Source organism: Diabrotica undecimpunctata, chromosome 1 (genome assembly GCF_040954645.1).
Source record: "Diabrotica undecimpunctata isolate CICGRU chromosome 1, icDiaUnde3, whole genome shotgun sequence".
NCBI lineage: Eukaryota > Metazoa > Arthropoda > Insecta > Coleoptera > Chrysomelidae > Diabrotica > Diabrotica undecimpunctata.
Window position 1 is genome coordinate 41,307,069 of NC_092803.1, and position 18,716 is coordinate 41,325,784.

Sequence of the window (18,716 nt, forward strand, 5' to 3'; positions counted from 1 at the left end):
CCAATTATCCTACCGTTGCGATATATATGACTCAGTAACTGCTACTTTATATTTTATCTTTCCATCACAAATTTGTGCCGCATATTTTAAGAACTCCTCCCGTAAATCCTATATTTCGTTACAACTCTATGATTAGGCTTACTTCTACACTAGAATTTATTGTCTAGCCTCAAGTCTTACTGTTATGTTGTTCTCCAACTTGTTCGTCTCAAACTAAATGTTTGTTGGATTTTTTAATTGATTTATTGGGTCCTTCCCAATTATCCGACCGTTGCGATATATATGAGTCAGTAACTGCTACTTTATATTTTATCTTTCCATCCCAAATTTGTGCAGCATATTTCAAGAACTCCTCCCGTAGATCCTATATTTCGTTACAACTCTATAATTAGGCTTACTTCTACACTCTATAATTTATTGTCTAGCCTGAAGTCAAACACTTTTTCTTGTTGCATTTTTTAATTTCAGTAACCTTTCTAATTCTTCATTTTTTTTCAAAATAATGTAGCAATTTTTGTCCACTCTCTATATTATATAAATTTCATAAGATTTTTATTCGCAACTTTAAAAATTGCATCTTAAAATCTTCTAAGAGAATAAACATAATCTAAATTTTTATTTGTACTTACAGATTCCTCTAACGATATAGATACTGCCCTACTTTTATTTCGCTTTTCCCTCCCAATCTCGCATGAATTGAAAATAATATCCGAACGAAACATCCAAGTAGGTGAAAGAAAGTCCAAGATCGAGGAATTTTGCGTTTGAATTAAATGTTCATCTCTTCAAAAAGAAAGACAAATCGGACCCGGAAAATTATAGAGGAGTTAATTTATTAAATCCAACACTAAAATTAACAACCAAAGTGATAACAAATAAACTGAATGAAATTATAACCCTAGCAGACTAACAACAAGGTTTTAGGTCGGCAAGATCATGCACCGACGCTATATTTATAATGAGGCAAGTGCAAGAGAAATCATTAGATTACAACAGACCGGCATATCTATGTTTCGTTTAAGAAGGCTTTTGACCGGGTCAAATTAAAGGACATTCTCCACTTATTGTACGCAAGAGGGATACATCTAGGAATAATTAAAACGATTACGAAAATATCTACCAAAAACAACATAATAAAACTAGAAGTGGAAGAAGAACTAACTGACACTACTGAAGCTTTTTATTACATCTTTAAAGAGAAGAAGGAAAATCTGCATACAGACATCTGTGACTCACACAGGTAGTGATGGGTTCCTAATACCCTAACGAAGCTGTGCCAGGACGAGTGCCCGAGGGACTTAGACCTTTGACACTTCGTCCCGTCACCACTCCGAGACGGTCGGCGTCCAAATAAAAACCTCTCCTCAGCCACACCAAACATCAGGATGGAAGGGCTGGTTAAGGCAAAACATCTCTTCTGATGCCCTGCTATCAACGGATTCCCATTCTTTCTCCCACACATTCATCGGGGAAACCACACCCACACGAACCACCAAAGACTTTCAACCCCTGCTTAAGCGGGGCTGCCATCTCTGTCGCGTCGTCTGTCTCTCATACTCTATTGAACTGGCAATGGGATAAGACAGGAAGATTCCCAGAGTCCTCTATTGTTCAGCCTGATTATGGATGAAATATTAAAAAAAAAGTAAGAACTAAAAAAGGATACCCAATGGGAGAAAAACAACTTAAAATAATCTGCTATGCAGACGACGCAATACTACTCTCTGAAAGTGAAGACGATTCACAACGTAAGCTGCACCAATTTAATATAACCGCCAGAAAATTTAATATATTATAACAGCAAATTTACTAATATGTAAATTGGAGCTGAAAGGTCAGATAATAGAACAAGTGATGGAGTTTGAATATCTCGTTATTACATTATCTAGCTACGGAAAGCTCGAGACTGAAGTGGAAGATCAAGTGGATAGAGCAAACAGAGCCGCAGGCTGCCTGAATGAAACAATATGGAGAAATAAAAATATCAGGAAAGAAATGAAAGGCAGAATTTACAAAACAGCCATCAGACCAATAATGACATACGTGGCAGAAACACGACCTGACACAGAGAGGACAAAAATTATGTTAGAAACAGCAGAGATGAAAACACTTAAAAAAATTGATGTTAAGACACTATGGGACAGAGCTAGAAGAACAGATATACGACATAGATGCAAGGTGCATCAGGAACTGGGTAAGAAATAAAAGAGTAGAATGGAACGATCATATAAGCGGAATGACAACAAATAGAGTAGTATAAATGGCAAGAGACGGTTCTCCAATAGGAAGACGATCAGTAGGAAGACCACGAAAACGGTGGAACGACGACTTACTGGAGGCACATTGAAAAATATACAAAGTGATGTCTACATAAAAAGAGGAAGAAGAAGAATTAAATGTTAACCGGCAAAAGCGATGTCCAGTATCGTCTATAGAGATTGGAAACCATTCTGGCAATTATAATTTTATTTGTTGTGCATCTGAATAGTTTAAACTACAGCCAAGAGCCAAACTCTTGAAAAAGAGAGATTTTTCGTCTTCCTGTGTTTCTTCTACCTTTGATTTTGCTCTGACATATATTCCTTAACAGTTCGAATTTTTTACCTCTCATAATATGTGCCAAGTGTTCCAACGTCCTGGTTTTTATTGAGTTTAAAACTTCACACTGTTTTCCTAGTTGTTCGAGAACTTGTGCGTTTATTTTGCGATCTATCCATAACCCTTATGCTCTATCAATAGCACTTTCTATTACTTATGACTGCGACTTCAAATAATTCCACTTCTGACACGAATTGTAAGGGTTTTTCCAGAAACCACCTCCAAAAAATCCATTGCGTGAATAAATAAATCGTTAATTTATACTAAACTTAATGATTAAACTTCTTGAAAGTGTCAAATTACTGTCAAAAACTAATTTAACATAAGTGTAAAGAAACGTAACCTTTCTTAGATATTTACGTCATATCTTATTTAGAATTCATTTATTTTTTCTATATTTATGGCCTTTTCCTTTAGTACTTTATTGTAGATTTTCATAAGGCGTTATACAAGCGTAGCAATATTATTTCCCAGATTTCGCTTTGGTCCAATATACAATTGCTGAGGTTATAGTATTAAATAATATAAAATATGTTTAGTAATATTCAGTAAAACTTTTTCAGGCGAAATTAATCCTCCATTACCGATTATGTGGCTACAACCTACCAGGACCCTGCCCTCTAAAGATACCCGGTACGCGGCGCCATTATATAAGACGTCAGTTCGCGCTGGTGTCCTATCCACGACTGGACACAGTACGAACTTCGTGATAGCAGTGTTACTTCCTACCCGTTATCCTCAGGAGTATTGGATATTAAAAGGAACAGCGTTGCTAACCCAGATCACCGATTGATCAGGGAATCTTAAGACTTCGTAGTATATTTTAGAAGTTTTATATGTGAACGTGAAGTTTATTTAACAATTATTTATTGCTATGTGATACTTACTCCCGTTTTATATTTAAAAATAAGATATTTCTAATGTTAAATGTGTCAAATTGAGATGGGTTTATTTATTTATACCCCTCTAGGCAAAATCAAGAGCATCAGGTAGCTGGTAGTGCGTTTTTACTTTTGCAGCTTTTGATATTAGACACTATTATATATTTACATTTATTATGATTTTAACAGATTTAAAAAATAAAACTAATAAATATTAAAGGTTTGTTTTTTTAATAATTTAATAATATATATATATATATATATATATATATATATATATATATATATATATATATATATATATATATATATATATATGTTTTTTAATCTTTTTTACCCTTGTCCTAACAGTATATACATATTATATTATGATTTATGATATACATGCCAGTCCCTAGCAGCTATGCAATTAGTAATACACTAACGTTAGTAGCGACATCTAGTTGTTATTGATCAAATTTTTCAAAAATAACTAGCGCTCTTACCAAAATTATATGTCATTTTTGTGAATAAATTAGTGATATTTTTATCGTAAAATTTGAAATTTCAAAATTGTTTGTTAAGTATTACCACAGAATAATAAACAATCAGAATGCCCACTCTGCTTGTCAAGATAAGTGCGTAGACGGAATCAGCCATGTTTTAAACGGAACCAGCGCTGTTCAGTGAAATTTTATCTGTTTTGCATAAAAAAATTAACCCGGTTTAATTTGTTTACGGCAACCATAGACATAATATGCACTATTTTATTCGTACTTTTAGTTGAAGAATAGATTAAATTATTTCAAATTTACTAAATTATTAATCTCTAAAAATTTAAATTACAGTTCTGTCGTAGCTTGTCACAAATTTCTCAATTCGAGTCTATGTTTCCGTTTAAAATATGGCGATCGTGTGCTGACACACTTCAAAGGCGGCATCTGAAAGTGGGCATTCTGATTGTTATTTATTCTGTGGTATTACTAATGTGTTTTATATTAAATTTAATTACAAGATTTAATCTCAAAGATCTCTGCAGTTTACTAAAAATATGTTTTATTTAGTTAATTCACTAAGCTTGAGAACATTTTGACATCAGTTATTCTCACAAACATAATAATTCCTATAGCCTCTTCACTCAGCTTGGGCAGATTTTGACAGCTTCCTAACTGTCTAGTAAATTTAGTACTTTTGTTACGTTGGATAAATTTTTATCAATTGGCAGTGGCTGGAAATTATTATACAACCAAACATACGTCCTCATAGCCAATATTTAAACAAAAAACGGGATGTGTTACTCCGGGAGTGACCGAGGAGGGTAAGCATAGCTTTCTTATCCTTTACGCACGGAGCGGGGGTTTCTAATTTTATTTAAATCAATTTAATTGAGTTTACTTCAATTCGATTTAATTCTATTCAACTCGTTTCAGTTCGATTCAATTCTATTCCATTCGATTTCATTTGATTGGATTCGAAACTATTCCATTAGATTCGATTCTAATCGATTCGAGTCCATTTGATTTCATTCAATTCATATCTATTCGATTCGACTCGAATCGATTTGATTCGATTCACTTTATTTTATTTTAATTTAATTTTATTTTGTTTCAGTTTGGTTTATTTTATTTTACTTAGAAATACGCGTGGGATTGCGTTTACTACTCCACGTAGTATGTGGTCGCATGGTCTGTCGTTTCATTACGTTTCTTTTGTTTTTATTTTTTCACACCTCTGCGATAAACGGCTCCGTCCGTAGACCGTTATAATTAATGGTATAGAACATTACTTTCATAAAACAAACAATACATTCCACCTATCTCTACTTCATTGGATAAAATCTGTCTCCTCAAGAACTTCCCAGTTTACTGTTAAACAATTACAATAGTTGACCTGAGTTCTCCAATCAACAATCCAAGATAGTTTGAACCATGTTCTTTCAACCATCAATTAATAGAGTACCGGCATGTAAGTAATGTTTATTTAGTGGTTTATTTATTGATTCATTACAGTTTAATAGACGATGTTACCAATTTGTGGGTCTTACCTTGTCTGCTTAAACATTTTATTTTTTATTCATTTATAAAACCACAGACATGTAATATTGGCATAATTACTGTAATTTATATAATTTATATCACCTACCTATGTTTTTTATCTTTATTAGACAACACCCTAATATGGGATTATTATTTTCAGCATTTTAACTTTGTATCGTGACCTGAAGATGCTTTGCATATTATAGAAAGCGAAACCGGTCGTCCGATTAGTTAAATTAAATTGATTGTGAGTAAGTCTAACTTATTATTTCTTTCACCTTTTGAAATGGACTCACACAAGCAACACATTCATGATTCGTTATAAGAAAGTTTATAGCTCCAAAAAAATTTTATCATGTCGTTTATTAACAAAATAAACGTGTATCAATTAAAACAAAAATTTATTTTTGAAATTTTATAATGGTTTATAGATTAGTATTTAAGTATAAGATTAGTATTGGAGGAAAGCACAGAAGGCATAAAGATAAATGGAGAAATAATTATTAACATAAGGTATGCTGATGACACTGTGATTCTAGCAAGTAGCATGGAGGAACTGAGTTACCTAATGAGTAAGATACAAAAAACAAGTGCACAATACGGACTCAGACTAAATATCACAAAAACCAAATGGATGTTAGTAAGCAAAACCCAACAACTACCACAGCAACTGATATTAGACAATGAAAGAATTGAACACGTGGATTCGTACATCTACTTGGGAACAACAGTTAACTCAAATTGGGATCAAGCGAAGGAAATACGTATAAGAGTAGAAAAAGCAAGAGCATAGTTCACTAGCATGAAGCAAATTTTCACCTCTAAAAGCCTCACCCTACCTCTCAAAATTCGACTTCTGAAATGTTATGTATTCCCGGTTTTGTTATATGGAATGGAGGCGTGGACAATGACCGCAACATTGATGAAAAAAGTAGAGGCCTTCGAAATGTGGGCTTACCGACGTATATTACGTATATCCTGGACTGAGCACGTGACCAACGAAGAGGTACTACGCCGGATAGGTAAAGAGAGAGAGGTAGGAATAAGTATAAAGAAAAGAAAGTTGGAATACTTGGGTCACGTTATGAGACATAATAAATATAGAGTACTACAACTGATCGTTCAAGGGAAAATAGATAGCAGAAGGGGTCCAGGGAGGAGAAGACACTCGTGGCTCCAAAACTTGCGGCAATGGTTCGGATTGTCATCTGCTGAACTATTCAGATCTGCCGTAAACAAAGTAAGAATAGTCATGTTGATTGCCAACGTTCGGAACGGACAAGGCACATGAAGAAGAATTTAAAAATGGAAAGTTCTTAAAGAAAATTAATGTATATACACTCCCGTTATTAACTCCCGCCTGTAACATTAAGTTTATGTGAGCTATTAATAGTGAGAAATAGGAATTTTTGTGTTACCTGTTTCCGACAATTAATCTGTCAAAATATTCCTAAGCTGAGCAAATGGACTATACCTCTCTCTCAGTGGTGCACCCGGGGGACGGTAGGAGGTTAACCCCCTCCCCCCAGGGCACTATTCCGACACTGTTACTCACAAATTTTAAGCACTCAAAATTGACCCCCTCCACAGGAAAATTCTAGGTGCGCCAATGCTCTCGCTTTTATTAGTCTAAATATACTTATTGTTGGAGACTTCTTTTATTGAAAAAAGAAGAATAATCATAAATTATAGGAGAGTACAAACTCTTTAATCTCCTGCGAAGAGTTGAGTACAAAAGCAATAAATTTGGTCTGAAAATCAACAAAGCTAAGACAAAAATAATGGTGGTCGAGAGATTCCACATTATTCAACTGACTAACATGTTACAGGAATACCAGATAGTGAACAGTTTTATCTATCTCGGGTCTACTATAACTAACGATAGTAACTGTGAAGCAGAAGTTCGGAGACGTATTGGTATGGCAAAAAATGCGATGAGTCGCCTAACTAAAGTTTGGAAAGACGGATCTAGCTCTCAAAATATCAAGACGAGACTGATGAATGCCCTTGTATTCTCAATATTTCTATACAGAGCAGAGACTTAAACTCTTCGCGGGCGCGAGCGCCAAAATGTTGATGCCTTTGAGATGTGATGCTGGATAAGAATGCTGCGCATACCTTGGACAGCTCATAGGACAAACGTTTCCATTCTAAACAAACTCAAGACTTAAAAAAGGATGTCGATAATATGTCTGCAACTTTTCGATCACGGGATTCGCAGAAATGACGATAGTTTTGAGAGATTAAGAGGTCAATCACCAACTAGATGGTCTGACAAAATTAAGAATTCAGCTGGAAACTCATTCTGCGAAGCTCTCAGAGCAACTTAAGATAAAGTCCAATGGAGAAAAGTTTTTAGGAATATTGGAAGAAATCACGATCCTCAGTAATGGGGAAACGACAAGAGAGAGATAAAATTTCCATTTGTAACTACTAATTTATAAACGACTATAAAATTTTTAAAATAAACATTCAGTTTTAGTTTGTTAATAAACTGCATGTGAATCATTTTTTTTTATATCTAATTTAAAATTAATATTGGTTATAAGAAACGATTCTTGGTTGTATATTAACTTCTATCCACTTCCAGTCGAAGTGAAACTTTGACCAACAACGTATCGAAAAAATAATTACTCTATTTACTAGGTAGGATTACTAAACCCAGTATATCTAACTGCTTGTCACTGTAACATCTCTTGACTTGATTTTCTCCTTGATCAGACAGTTCACACATGGTACTTTAATTCTGTTCGTCAATATTACTTTTTCTACCATTTCAACGTAACCTCAGATGTTTCTTTGTAGTTTGCATTCTTCTATTAGCTCATTCATGCTGTTCTTGAATGTACTCCTCCACAGCTTGGGGCACCTTTCCGCCATTGTCGGGGACTCCATATAAACAGTATTGTTACTTGAACAAGAAGGATACACCAACGAATACAAACATAAGACCTCTGGCAAATATATTAATACAGTAATTAATTAAAACTAATGAGATACACTTATACAAAACATCATTCATAACAATAATAAGTATAAAATAGAATCTTTTAAATATATATAAATAGTTATTTTACAATATTAACATACGATACTGTATTCAGCTAATGCTGTTATAAATATTATCACTAAGAAGTTGTTGGACATAAAGTCTGTTGAATGTGAAGTATTTCCGGTGGTAAAGATTCCCTGTAAAATTTTCTTGTTTCTTCTGAGTAATTTGTATAGCTTTCCATGAATTTTAATGCTATACTAACTTCGGGAAGAAGATCAGTTGCTTTTAGGCTAAAAATAGAAAAGACAAATTATGGTTCAAGTAGAAGTGAATTTTTTAATAAGTAACGGTTTTAAGGTTATAGTCTTTACTCCCAATATTACATTTATTGTCTAATTACTTTAGCAAAACGTAGTATATTCCTGTATTTTTGAAACATGGATGGAATCCTGAATACAGAAACTTTAGTTTTTAATAACAAAACATTACTCCACTATTGTTGAGAAAAAATTGTACCTGATGGATGTGCATAGCTAACTTTTTATGTGATAAGGTGAGATATTTGTTTAATTTATTTTATGTGTTAAGGTGGGATATTTGTTTAAATTTTCATAAAATAATAGAAAATTCAAATAAAAATATATTAGCATTAATTAATATACTTTGTTCTTAATTAAAATTATTCTTAATAAGTCAAGAATATTGGTTGGCGAGTAACTGGAGGCAAACAAGAGAGGAAAGCCAAGAAAGAAATTGAGAGATGTAGTGATGGAAGATGTCAGGGAGATGGAAATCAGAGATTAGAAGCTGTCATCTAAGAACAGAAAACAAAGGAAATTATCCATCCAGCAATGGGCCTAAAAGGCCTGTTAACGCTCTACAAACACAAGTATTTCAAATGTTATTTTAACCTTCAATGTAAAGTGACCACGTTCTTAAAGGCACTCTGCTGTTGAGTAACCAATGTTGCAATTGCAAGAATCCATATTTATATTCAATAAGCTTGGAATAAACATAGAGTTTGTAGAGTTCAGATGTATCTTAATTCTCCCTTAACTATTAACCATTGGAAAGAACCTGAATGTCCTTTCCAAGTTAAGTAATGCCTTAGCTCCAACATTATCTGTTGGCCATACAAGAAGAGGTATTATAAAACCTTTGAACTTTTTCCAAACGGATTGCCATACGATTAAGTGAAAAATTCAAATGAAATGGAACGAATAAATCATTTTTTTACTCTCAGAAATTTGTATTATATTAAATGTGAACCATAACGTTGCTTTTTAGGCGTTTTGCTTTATTTTTGGTTCAAAATAAAGATATAACCCATTCGCTGCCGCGACGGAAGTAGGTATCAGTCGTCAGAGGCCAGAAGACATTTTTACTTTATTTGAGGGGCATATAACAAATAAACAAAACTTGGTAAGTGAAACATTTGTGGGAAAAATAGCCTTCAGAGGATTAAAAAAAATCGACCAGTTAAGTGGCCTGAGGCATTGACCACAAATTTAAAATAATATTGTTAGAAACCGGAGGCCACGTACATGATCTTATATAAATAAAAAATTTTATTAGGAAAATATAAAAATAACACAAAATAGGGGCATAGTATCAAAAATACTAAAAAAAATTAAAAAATTTAATAAAATTCATTTCAAAATGGCACATACATTTACTCCAAAAAATCATAGTAGTTCAATAACAAAAACGAAGCATAACAAGAAGACATATATTACAAACTATGATATTTGTTAAAACATTCTGGACACAGCCTTGGTTTTTTGCAATGGAACATGGTGCATTTTCGTCATTTTCCGTCTTTGGTGCATATCTTACTGAGAGTGTGGCTTGATTATGTACGTTTAGGGGCAATTTCAAGTCGTGGTTGTATTGGTAATAGTCCATTTATTATACATAGCCTAAAATCGTACAAAGGCATTTTTTTCTCGCCAGAGTATTATTATCTATAATTTTAAGGCATTTAACATAAAAATTTGGACTGTATGAATTAAGAGTTTCTTGTACCATCTGATGGTTTTCCTTTCACATGGGTAGTACGATAACAGTTAATCTTTATGATCAATTCCAGATATATACTTGTTCTATTCCATAATAGCCATAGGTTTTTGAACTTCTTGCTCTCTTTTGTTGATAAATACTCAAAATTCGTCTTCATATTGCGAAGTTATATACATTACCTCGCGCTTGTTCTTCCATTTACCCACATGTATGCCATCTTCGAATAAAGACACATTTTCTCCTTTTTTTAACTTTCTCTTCGAAACTTCTTGAGGATTATCTTTTAAGTTGGCCCTTAACGTCCCAGTGCTACAAGTTTTTCTATTGAGAAGACTAGCAGAAAGCGCACAGCTGTTGTAGTAATTGTCCATACACAGGGCATGGCCATTATCTAATAAGCCCTCCATCAAATTCATGACGACTTTTGAAGCGTGTCCCGTACCGCTTAGCTCTTCTGCATCATTTGCCCCTGTATAAACGCGAAATCTGAGCACCGTTCCATTTGACTCGGTCAACATATACAATATTATTCCGTACTTGTGTCGTATGTTTTTAATATATTGTCGAAAAGCCAATCGATCTCACCACAGCATCATGCTCTCATCTAAAAAAAAGTTCTCTTCCCGGATATGTGGTTTCCATTTTGCCATGAATTCATTTTTGAATTTTCTGTCCAATTCGGTTCCGCCGTGTGAGTGGATGGTTTTTGTTGAGCGAAGTTCACCTGCCTCACTAAATCACTATTATCTGACTGTTGTACCTCTTCCTCTCCTTCAGAACTCGAGTCAGAACCAGATAATTCATATTCTCACCCACTAGACAAAAAAGATTCGTCTTCATTTAGCGAACGATTTACTATATCTTCCAGCTCATCAATCGTAAGAGCCCGATTTTGTTTCCTTGCCTTTTTGGGTTTTGAAGGCCCAGTCTCATTTTCTGAATTCATTGTTACACTATAACAATGGTTCCAATTATAAAATAAAAAAAATTCTATACTAAAACAGCCTATAACCAACACAAAATATACTTTCAATCTAAAATTTTAACTGTCCTTACAAAAAAATATAAGTTCGTAAACGAAATCCAACTATGCACAATCACCGTTAAAACACTTCTTTACCGCGTCGAAATGAAAAGCACATTCCCGCTGTTAACGTCAGCAATCAACTAACCGATTTATGCGACAGGCGACAGCCGACGCCCGACAAGCACATTGTACAATGCCCGAAAAGTACAAGCGGCCCCGTATGTGGTCGGTGGCACAAGCGAACACAGCCTAGCGGCCACTTATTGGCCGGCGGCATCGAATGAAATTTTGTAATGCATTTATTATGGAACGGTATTTTAAAGAAGTTACAATAATCGTTGGAAATTCATTTAAAAAAGATTTCTCCCACACCAAAAATATGTCAAAACAGAATTAATTATCTGAATGCCGAACCTCATATTTATTAAGACAAATATTTTTACATCTAGTAAATAAATTGAAATCTCACCTGCTGTTATGTTTGGTCAATTGTAAAGTATAATTGCTCAAATGCCTTATAAATTCTCTGTTCAAATAAGAATGGAACTGTCTCAGAGTCGTATGGACACCAACTGAAAAGGCTATTCCATCTATTTGGTCTTGAGTTCTTTTATTAACATTTCCTGAAAATAAATAAAATATAATGAATCAAAGAAAATTGCAACAATTTTGAATCGGCGCTAAAATCACATGTTGAAGATATTTTGAGTCTATTAAGTAATAAAGTAACTATTGAGTAATAACACACTATAACTTCACCAGCTTTACCAGCTTGTCATAGAACTCTCAGCTAAGTCCATTAATGTTCAAATCGTACGTACCATTCTACTTCTCCGCATATGTCTGGTAAAGGTCACAAAAAGGTATAATTACTTGACATGTGCCATACTAGGAACACAAACTGTCAAATTGGTATTACCACCCAGCGCCAACATTTACAGGTTAAGATCATTAATAATTTTTATTTTAAATATTTTTTGAAAACGATTTCCGAATCAGAAATCGAAACACAAAAAAAAATGTAAAATGTAATTCTCATTACAATCAATTGTGGTTTAAGCTAATATAAAATAATATTTAACTTAAAAACGCCACAAGAAAACAGTTTCAGAACTTCTTTAGCACAGAATAATAAACAGAATGCCCACTCTGCTTGTCAAGATAAGTACGTACGCGCATCTCGTTCGCGCAGACGGAATCAGCTATGCTTTAAACGGAACCAGTGCTGTTCAGTGAAATTTTATCTGTTGCATAGAAAAATTAACCCGGATTAATTTATTTACAGCAACCATAGACATAATATGCACTATTTTATTCGTACTTTTAGTTGAAGAATAGATTAAATTATTTCAAACTTACTAAATTAATTATCTCTAAAAATTTAAATTACACTTCTGTCGTAGACGCGATCGATGGCGATCGCGTGCTGACAAACTTCAAAGGCGGCATCTGAGAGTGGGCATTCTGATTGTTATTTATTTTGTGTCTTTAGTATAGATGGTGTCTAAAGAAGATGGATACTGGATACTGTCATAGCTTACTCTCACTGGTTGTCGTTTGTTAAATTTCTGCTGCATTTAGTCGACGATCTGTCGTAATTACTGACGAATGGCATACATATGTTTTATAGAGACACCTGGAAAACACCTTTTATACAGAGAAAATTATTTGATTTCGCTGAACCTCAAAATGTATTTAACATAATTTAGTTTCAGTTTTTATTCAATCTACTTTTAGTTTTGGCGGCTGGTGGTAATTTTGTTCATGGATTCATTCGAGGCCCGATACCTTTATCGGGCGTTATGAAATCAACGCCGAATATAGTGCGTACACAAAACAAATGTAATTATTGTAAAATTTCGGTTATGTAAATACACCTTAATGAAAAATAGTTCCAACAGAAAAGTGAATGAAGTTTAAACAGAAAGGTGTGAATATGAAATATGAAAATATGAAGTACAATTAATTGTTTGTACATCATTTGTATAGGGAGCCTTCCCTCACCAGCCACCACTGCAATTTGGAAAATGCATTAGCTCTCAAAACATTGATTTTGAATTTTAAGTGACATCACTGACAACTATCTCGTACTTTGAGTTTAGTTTTGAGATGAAACATAGGCGTTTCGTATTCTCGTGTTGTGTACCTCATAGGTATTAAAATAACATTGTAACGCCGTCACCAAAAGAATATATGTCTTACCTGCATTTTGTGGTAAAAACAACTTGTGCAAATGTGATATTACGAATATAAACATCGTTACGGAATGATCCAGGTTGTTAGCTGCTGTCGTATAGATTTTATTGAACGGTTGATACAAACCGGCGTAATCGAAGTAACTGGAGAGCGATTCGAGCAGATTTTCACTGGGATGGTGCCTATCATTCTGGATGTCCATGAGAAGAGCCCTAAAATAGATTCAATTTTTCACTAAATGTAAATAATTAAAGTATTACAGAAATATCTAAACTGTATACTTGAAGAGTTTATAAAAGCGTTCAACAACGTGTAGTTTTCCACAAACCAAATAGTACTTACTTATCGAGTGATCGTAGTGAAAATTCCAAGTTTTTGGCGTTAAACTTACACGAAGTGTTCAGATAGAAAGCTATGAGGTTTCTCAGCAACTGCAACTGGCCGACCAACAAAATGTTTTCTAGAAAATCTCCCCAAATTTTAGTACAACGATTAACGTACGTTTGATATATTTTCAAAGGATTAACGAATTCTTGTGACTGCTTCATTTCCTTTTGGATCGAAGTAATTATGTTGGTCCAGGATGCTATTTTTACGTTTTTGTTTTCGAAATATCCTAAAATTTATAAAGATGTAACAATTTCTACCAATAAAATGAAAAACAGGGGAATGGATTTTAAAAACCCCTTACAAATAAATAAAGACGTATCTTCAATAAGAAAACTCAATGAACTTGTATTAGATTACGTAAGTCTAAACAAAGCATTCGAAATGTGAGTGTACCGACGCATTCTTCGTATATCCTGGACCGAACATGTCACCAACATAGAGGTAATCCAAAGAATCGGAAAGGAGAAAGAAATCGTGAATACAATTAAACAAAGAAAGCTTGAATATCTAGGCCACATATTGAGATACGATAAGTACCGTCTACTGCAATTGATTGTCCAGGAAAAAATAGAGAGTAAGCGGGGGCCAGGCAGGAGAAGACACTCGTGGCTCCAAAATCTGAGGAAGTGGTTCGGGCTCACATCGGTCGAACTATTCAGAAGCGCCGCAAACAAGATCAGAATTGCCATGTTAATAGCCAACGTTCGCAACGGACAGGGCACTTGAAGAAGAAGAAGTCTAAACAAAGAATTGATGGATGATGCTTAAACAAGATATAAATATTATTCTTGTGGAGGATCCGATATGTGGTGGCAGATTTTCACAGATCCGAAATGTTAGTTTCTGTTATAGTTATAGGTAATATATTATGCCAGCTTCGTAAAGCTTTAACTCTCTGTAGCGTATTACTTTTTATTGACTATAATAAAGCATTCGACAGAGTATAACATGATCAACTAATGAATGTTCTGATATCAAATAAGATAGACTATAATGACCTCAGGCTCACCTTTCCACTGTACAAATTGAAGGCGAAGCGTCCTTATTGATTTTCAACATTTGTGCATAAATTTCCTTTACTTTTAAACCTTCCAAACATAAAAATTCAATCACTGCATAATACTTAATTTTTTCCATTGTAAAAATACTGTGAAACGACGATACTAAATGGCTTGTAAACAAAGGATGAATTGACAGATTGAAATGAAACTTGTTCATATGAAGAGTTTACCAACATAACAAAAAAATTTAGGCCAGCGGCAACGCCCTCTCTTATTGAGCCTCAAAACTTATTGAATAGTCTAATAAAATATTGTTTCTTTCGTTTCGAATTTGCTCTTTCTAATTATTATTTCCAACACCATATTAAAGAGCATCTTTGATAGAGATATGTCTGAGAACCCGTTCTACTGCAAATATTTTAAACCTGTGTCCTTTCCACGCTCCTTCATACTTTGTTTGTTTTACAGTCATTCTGATAAACTTAATCATCTTGATAGGTTTTCCTAGCTCTCCCATCACATTACACATTTGATGACAGTCTATTTTAACACATGCCTACTTAAAGTCAACCAATATTGCATATAGTGTATTTTTATATTCGTAACAGCTAATTTGTATATCCTTTAAAGCAAATATATGGCCTGTTACTGATTTGTTTGATCTGGAGCCCGCTTGATATTCGCCTAATAAGTTTTCAGTATATTTATTAATTATAATTTTTATGCGTTAAGTTATTGTATTGTAGTTTGTACACTGTAGTTTGTTTTATTTCTTATGAACAGGTATACAGTGGTCTTGTCGAATCTTTTGGTATTAGCTCACTTTCCCATACTTGTTTGATTAGTTGGTAAATCTGCTAATGTAATTTCTCCCCACCCTCTTTAGACATGTCTGCTGTTATTTCGAATATTCCCGATTAAGTCCTTAATTATATTTACAATCTCCCCTTTGGTCGGTGCCTCTATTTCTATTGTTCTGGTATGGCTATGGCTTGTACTGGAGTTTAAATTTCTTCGTTTTTGTTGCCATTAACAACTCTTGTTGTATAATCCTCCAGTATGTCCTCCATCTCTCCGTTATTTTTTAATTAAGTTATTTAATGTAATATTTAATTATTTTTAATTGGGTTTCCATCGTCATCTTTGGTAAATATGCTATTATTCTGGTATCTTATTCCAATATAATTTGATTCCATTTTTTTAAACTATTTTTCCATTTTTTTTTTAATTCTTTTGATAGTATTTTCTTCTTTAGTTCTTTTGCAACAATAATCCTGTTCCCAGTATTCTGTCTGATCTTAGATTTTAAAGGGTGTACCTCTGTAATTTCAGACCCCAATTTCTTGTACAAGAATAAGAACTAATGGCCAGTTTATACTTTTTATTTCTCTTATTAGCTCTTATAAATTAACTGCATCGTATGTTCCTCTCACATATCTGTACTTTTTTCTTTGTCTTGTCCTTAACCATTACTAACGTATGTCCTAAAAGTTGTGGCACAAAATTCATTGGCTGTAATATTAACAAAAAAAGAATAATATCAATTTGCCTTTGGAAACAAAAGTTTGTTAACTTTGTTTACTATGAGTTGAGATTTATTTATTTTGAAGTGTTCGCTTTAAGATGTCGTGTAAATAAAAGATAAGGAAAAGTATCTACAAGTTGGTTTGGCGAGTAACCAAAGCTGAAATCTGTCGAATATTTCAGAATGAAAACATTTTACGCAGAACTATTTATAGAATAATGGCGGAGTGCGAGCAGGACACACCATGTCTGAATCACCCAAAAAGTGGAAGACCACGTGCAATTATTGCACAGAGGTCAGAGAGATTACTGAGAAGAGCAAAAAACCAAGTTAGAATGTCAAAGAGGAAACTGGCTCGTTAATACAGATCTTCTAAGAGTAGGATATCGTTGGAATTGAGGAGGAATGGTCTTTAATATCGAAAGCGTTGTAAGTGCCCCAAATACTTTCGAGCGCAACTCCTTTGTATACCAAGATGCTGTTGTTAACTGAGGCTGGTACACGTTGCCAATGAAAAAATTATTATTTTATATGACGAAAAGTATTTTACTTTGAGTCACTATTATTTTAGATGACGATTCACTTTTAGTAATTCTGAAATGAAAAGAAACGATAGATTTTATACAGACAACGTAGAAGAATGACCTGCCAATGTTAGACACAAAACTAAAGCGACATTTGCAGATAAAATCCTTGTCTGCTACGCAATTTCCAACAGGGGTGTATCCCGACCTTTTGAAGGAAGAGTGAGGGGTGAAGCTTTGAATAGTCAGAGCTACATTAATAAATTGATTCAGTTTGTCCACGAAAACCATGCATCTACGTCGTATATATATACTTCTAGCTCTGTTCCATAGTGTTTTACTATCAATTTTTCTAAATGTTTTCATCTCTGCTGTTTCTAACATCATGTTTGTCCTCTCTGTGTCAGTTCGTGTTTCTGCCGCGTATGCCATTATTGGTCCATGACTGTTTTGTAAATTCTGCTTTTCATTTCTTTCCCAATATTTTTATTTCTCCATATTATTTTATTCAAGCAACCTGCGACTCTGCTTGCTCTATTCACTTGATCTTCCACTTCTGTTTTCATCTTTCCGTAACTATATAATGTGATGCCTAGATATTTTAAAATCCATCACGTGTTCTATTATCTGACCTTCCAGTTCCAATTGACATCTAAATTTACTATTATACCATGCATTTTGTCTTTTTTGGGGAAATTAACATGTTAAATTTTCTGGCGGTTATATTAAATTGGTGCAGCATACGTTGTAAATCATCTTCACTTTGAGAGAGTAGTATTGCGTCGTCTGCATAGCAAATGATTTCAAGCTGTTTTTCTCCCATTTAGTATCCTTTTTTAGTTCTTACGCTTTTTATTATTTCATCTATAATCAGGTTGAACAATGAATCTCCCTGTCTTCGTTCTTAGAGTATAATTTAATTTTATTAGGTATATACAACATCTCGTTCAAAGTCTCAATATATAGTGTAACAGTTACGGCTTGAAAATTAATTTGAAAAAAACTAAATTTATGGTAATCACGAAATCAAAGAACATCAGAGCTAATCTTGTAATAGACAATACAACGATTGAGCGTGTGTCCTGTTATAAATATCTAGGTGCTTGGATCACAGACGATACTGATCAAACAAAAGAGATTAGATGTAGAATAGAAATCGCTAGATCAGTCTTTAATAGAATGCGCAAACTCTTTTGCAATCGTGATATCAATATAAAGTTACGAATACGAATGCTGCGGTGTTATGTCTTTTCTACCCTGTTGTATGGAGTAGAGGCTTGGACACTAAAACAGTTGACCACAAAAAACATCGAAGCTTTCGAGATGTGGTGCTATAGGCGCATTCTCAGAATATCATGGATGGACCGCGTCACTAACACGCAAGTACTCCAAACTTTAGACAAAAGATGCGAAATTCTAAATGAGATAAAAACTAGAAAGATGGAATACTTGGGGCACATTGTGAGAGGTGAAAAGTACGAACTTTTAAGAAATATCATGCAGGGCAAAATTAAGGGCAAAAGAAGTGTGGGAAGAAGAAAAATA

General features: G+C 33.9%; 2 protein-coding genes across 2 annotated transcripts in view; one reads left to right on the top strand and one right to left on the bottom strand.

Moving 5' to 3' along the window:
- The window catches only part of Dhc16F (Dynein heavy chain at 16F), a 125,354-nt gene extending 121,696 nt beyond the window's left edge, over positions 1-3,658 (top strand). Inside the window, exon 56 of the mRNA XM_072541529.1 lies at positions 3,162-3,658. Within this exon, the coding sequence (XP_072397630.1) occupies positions 3,162-3,391 (230 nt within the window). The 3' untranslated portion in view covers positions 3,392-3,658. The remainder of the gene's footprint in view (positions 1-3,161) is intronic.
- Positions 3,659-8,444: 4,786 nt separating this feature from the next.
- Strump (WASH complex subunit strump) overlaps positions 8,445-18,716 on the bottom strand; it is a 33,617-nt gene continuing 23,345 nt past the window's right edge. The window contains exons 12-15 of the mRNA XM_072541579.1: positions 14,074-14,347; positions 13,738-13,943; positions 12,005-12,158; positions 8,445-8,779 (exon numbers count right to left, since the gene is read on the bottom strand). Of these exons, the coding sequence (XP_072397680.1) occupies positions 8,623-8,779; positions 12,005-12,158; positions 13,738-13,943; positions 14,074-14,347 (791 nt within the window). The 3' untranslated portion in view covers positions 8,445-8,622. The remainder of the gene's footprint in view (positions 8,780-12,004; positions 12,159-13,737; positions 13,944-14,073; positions 14,348-18,716) is intronic.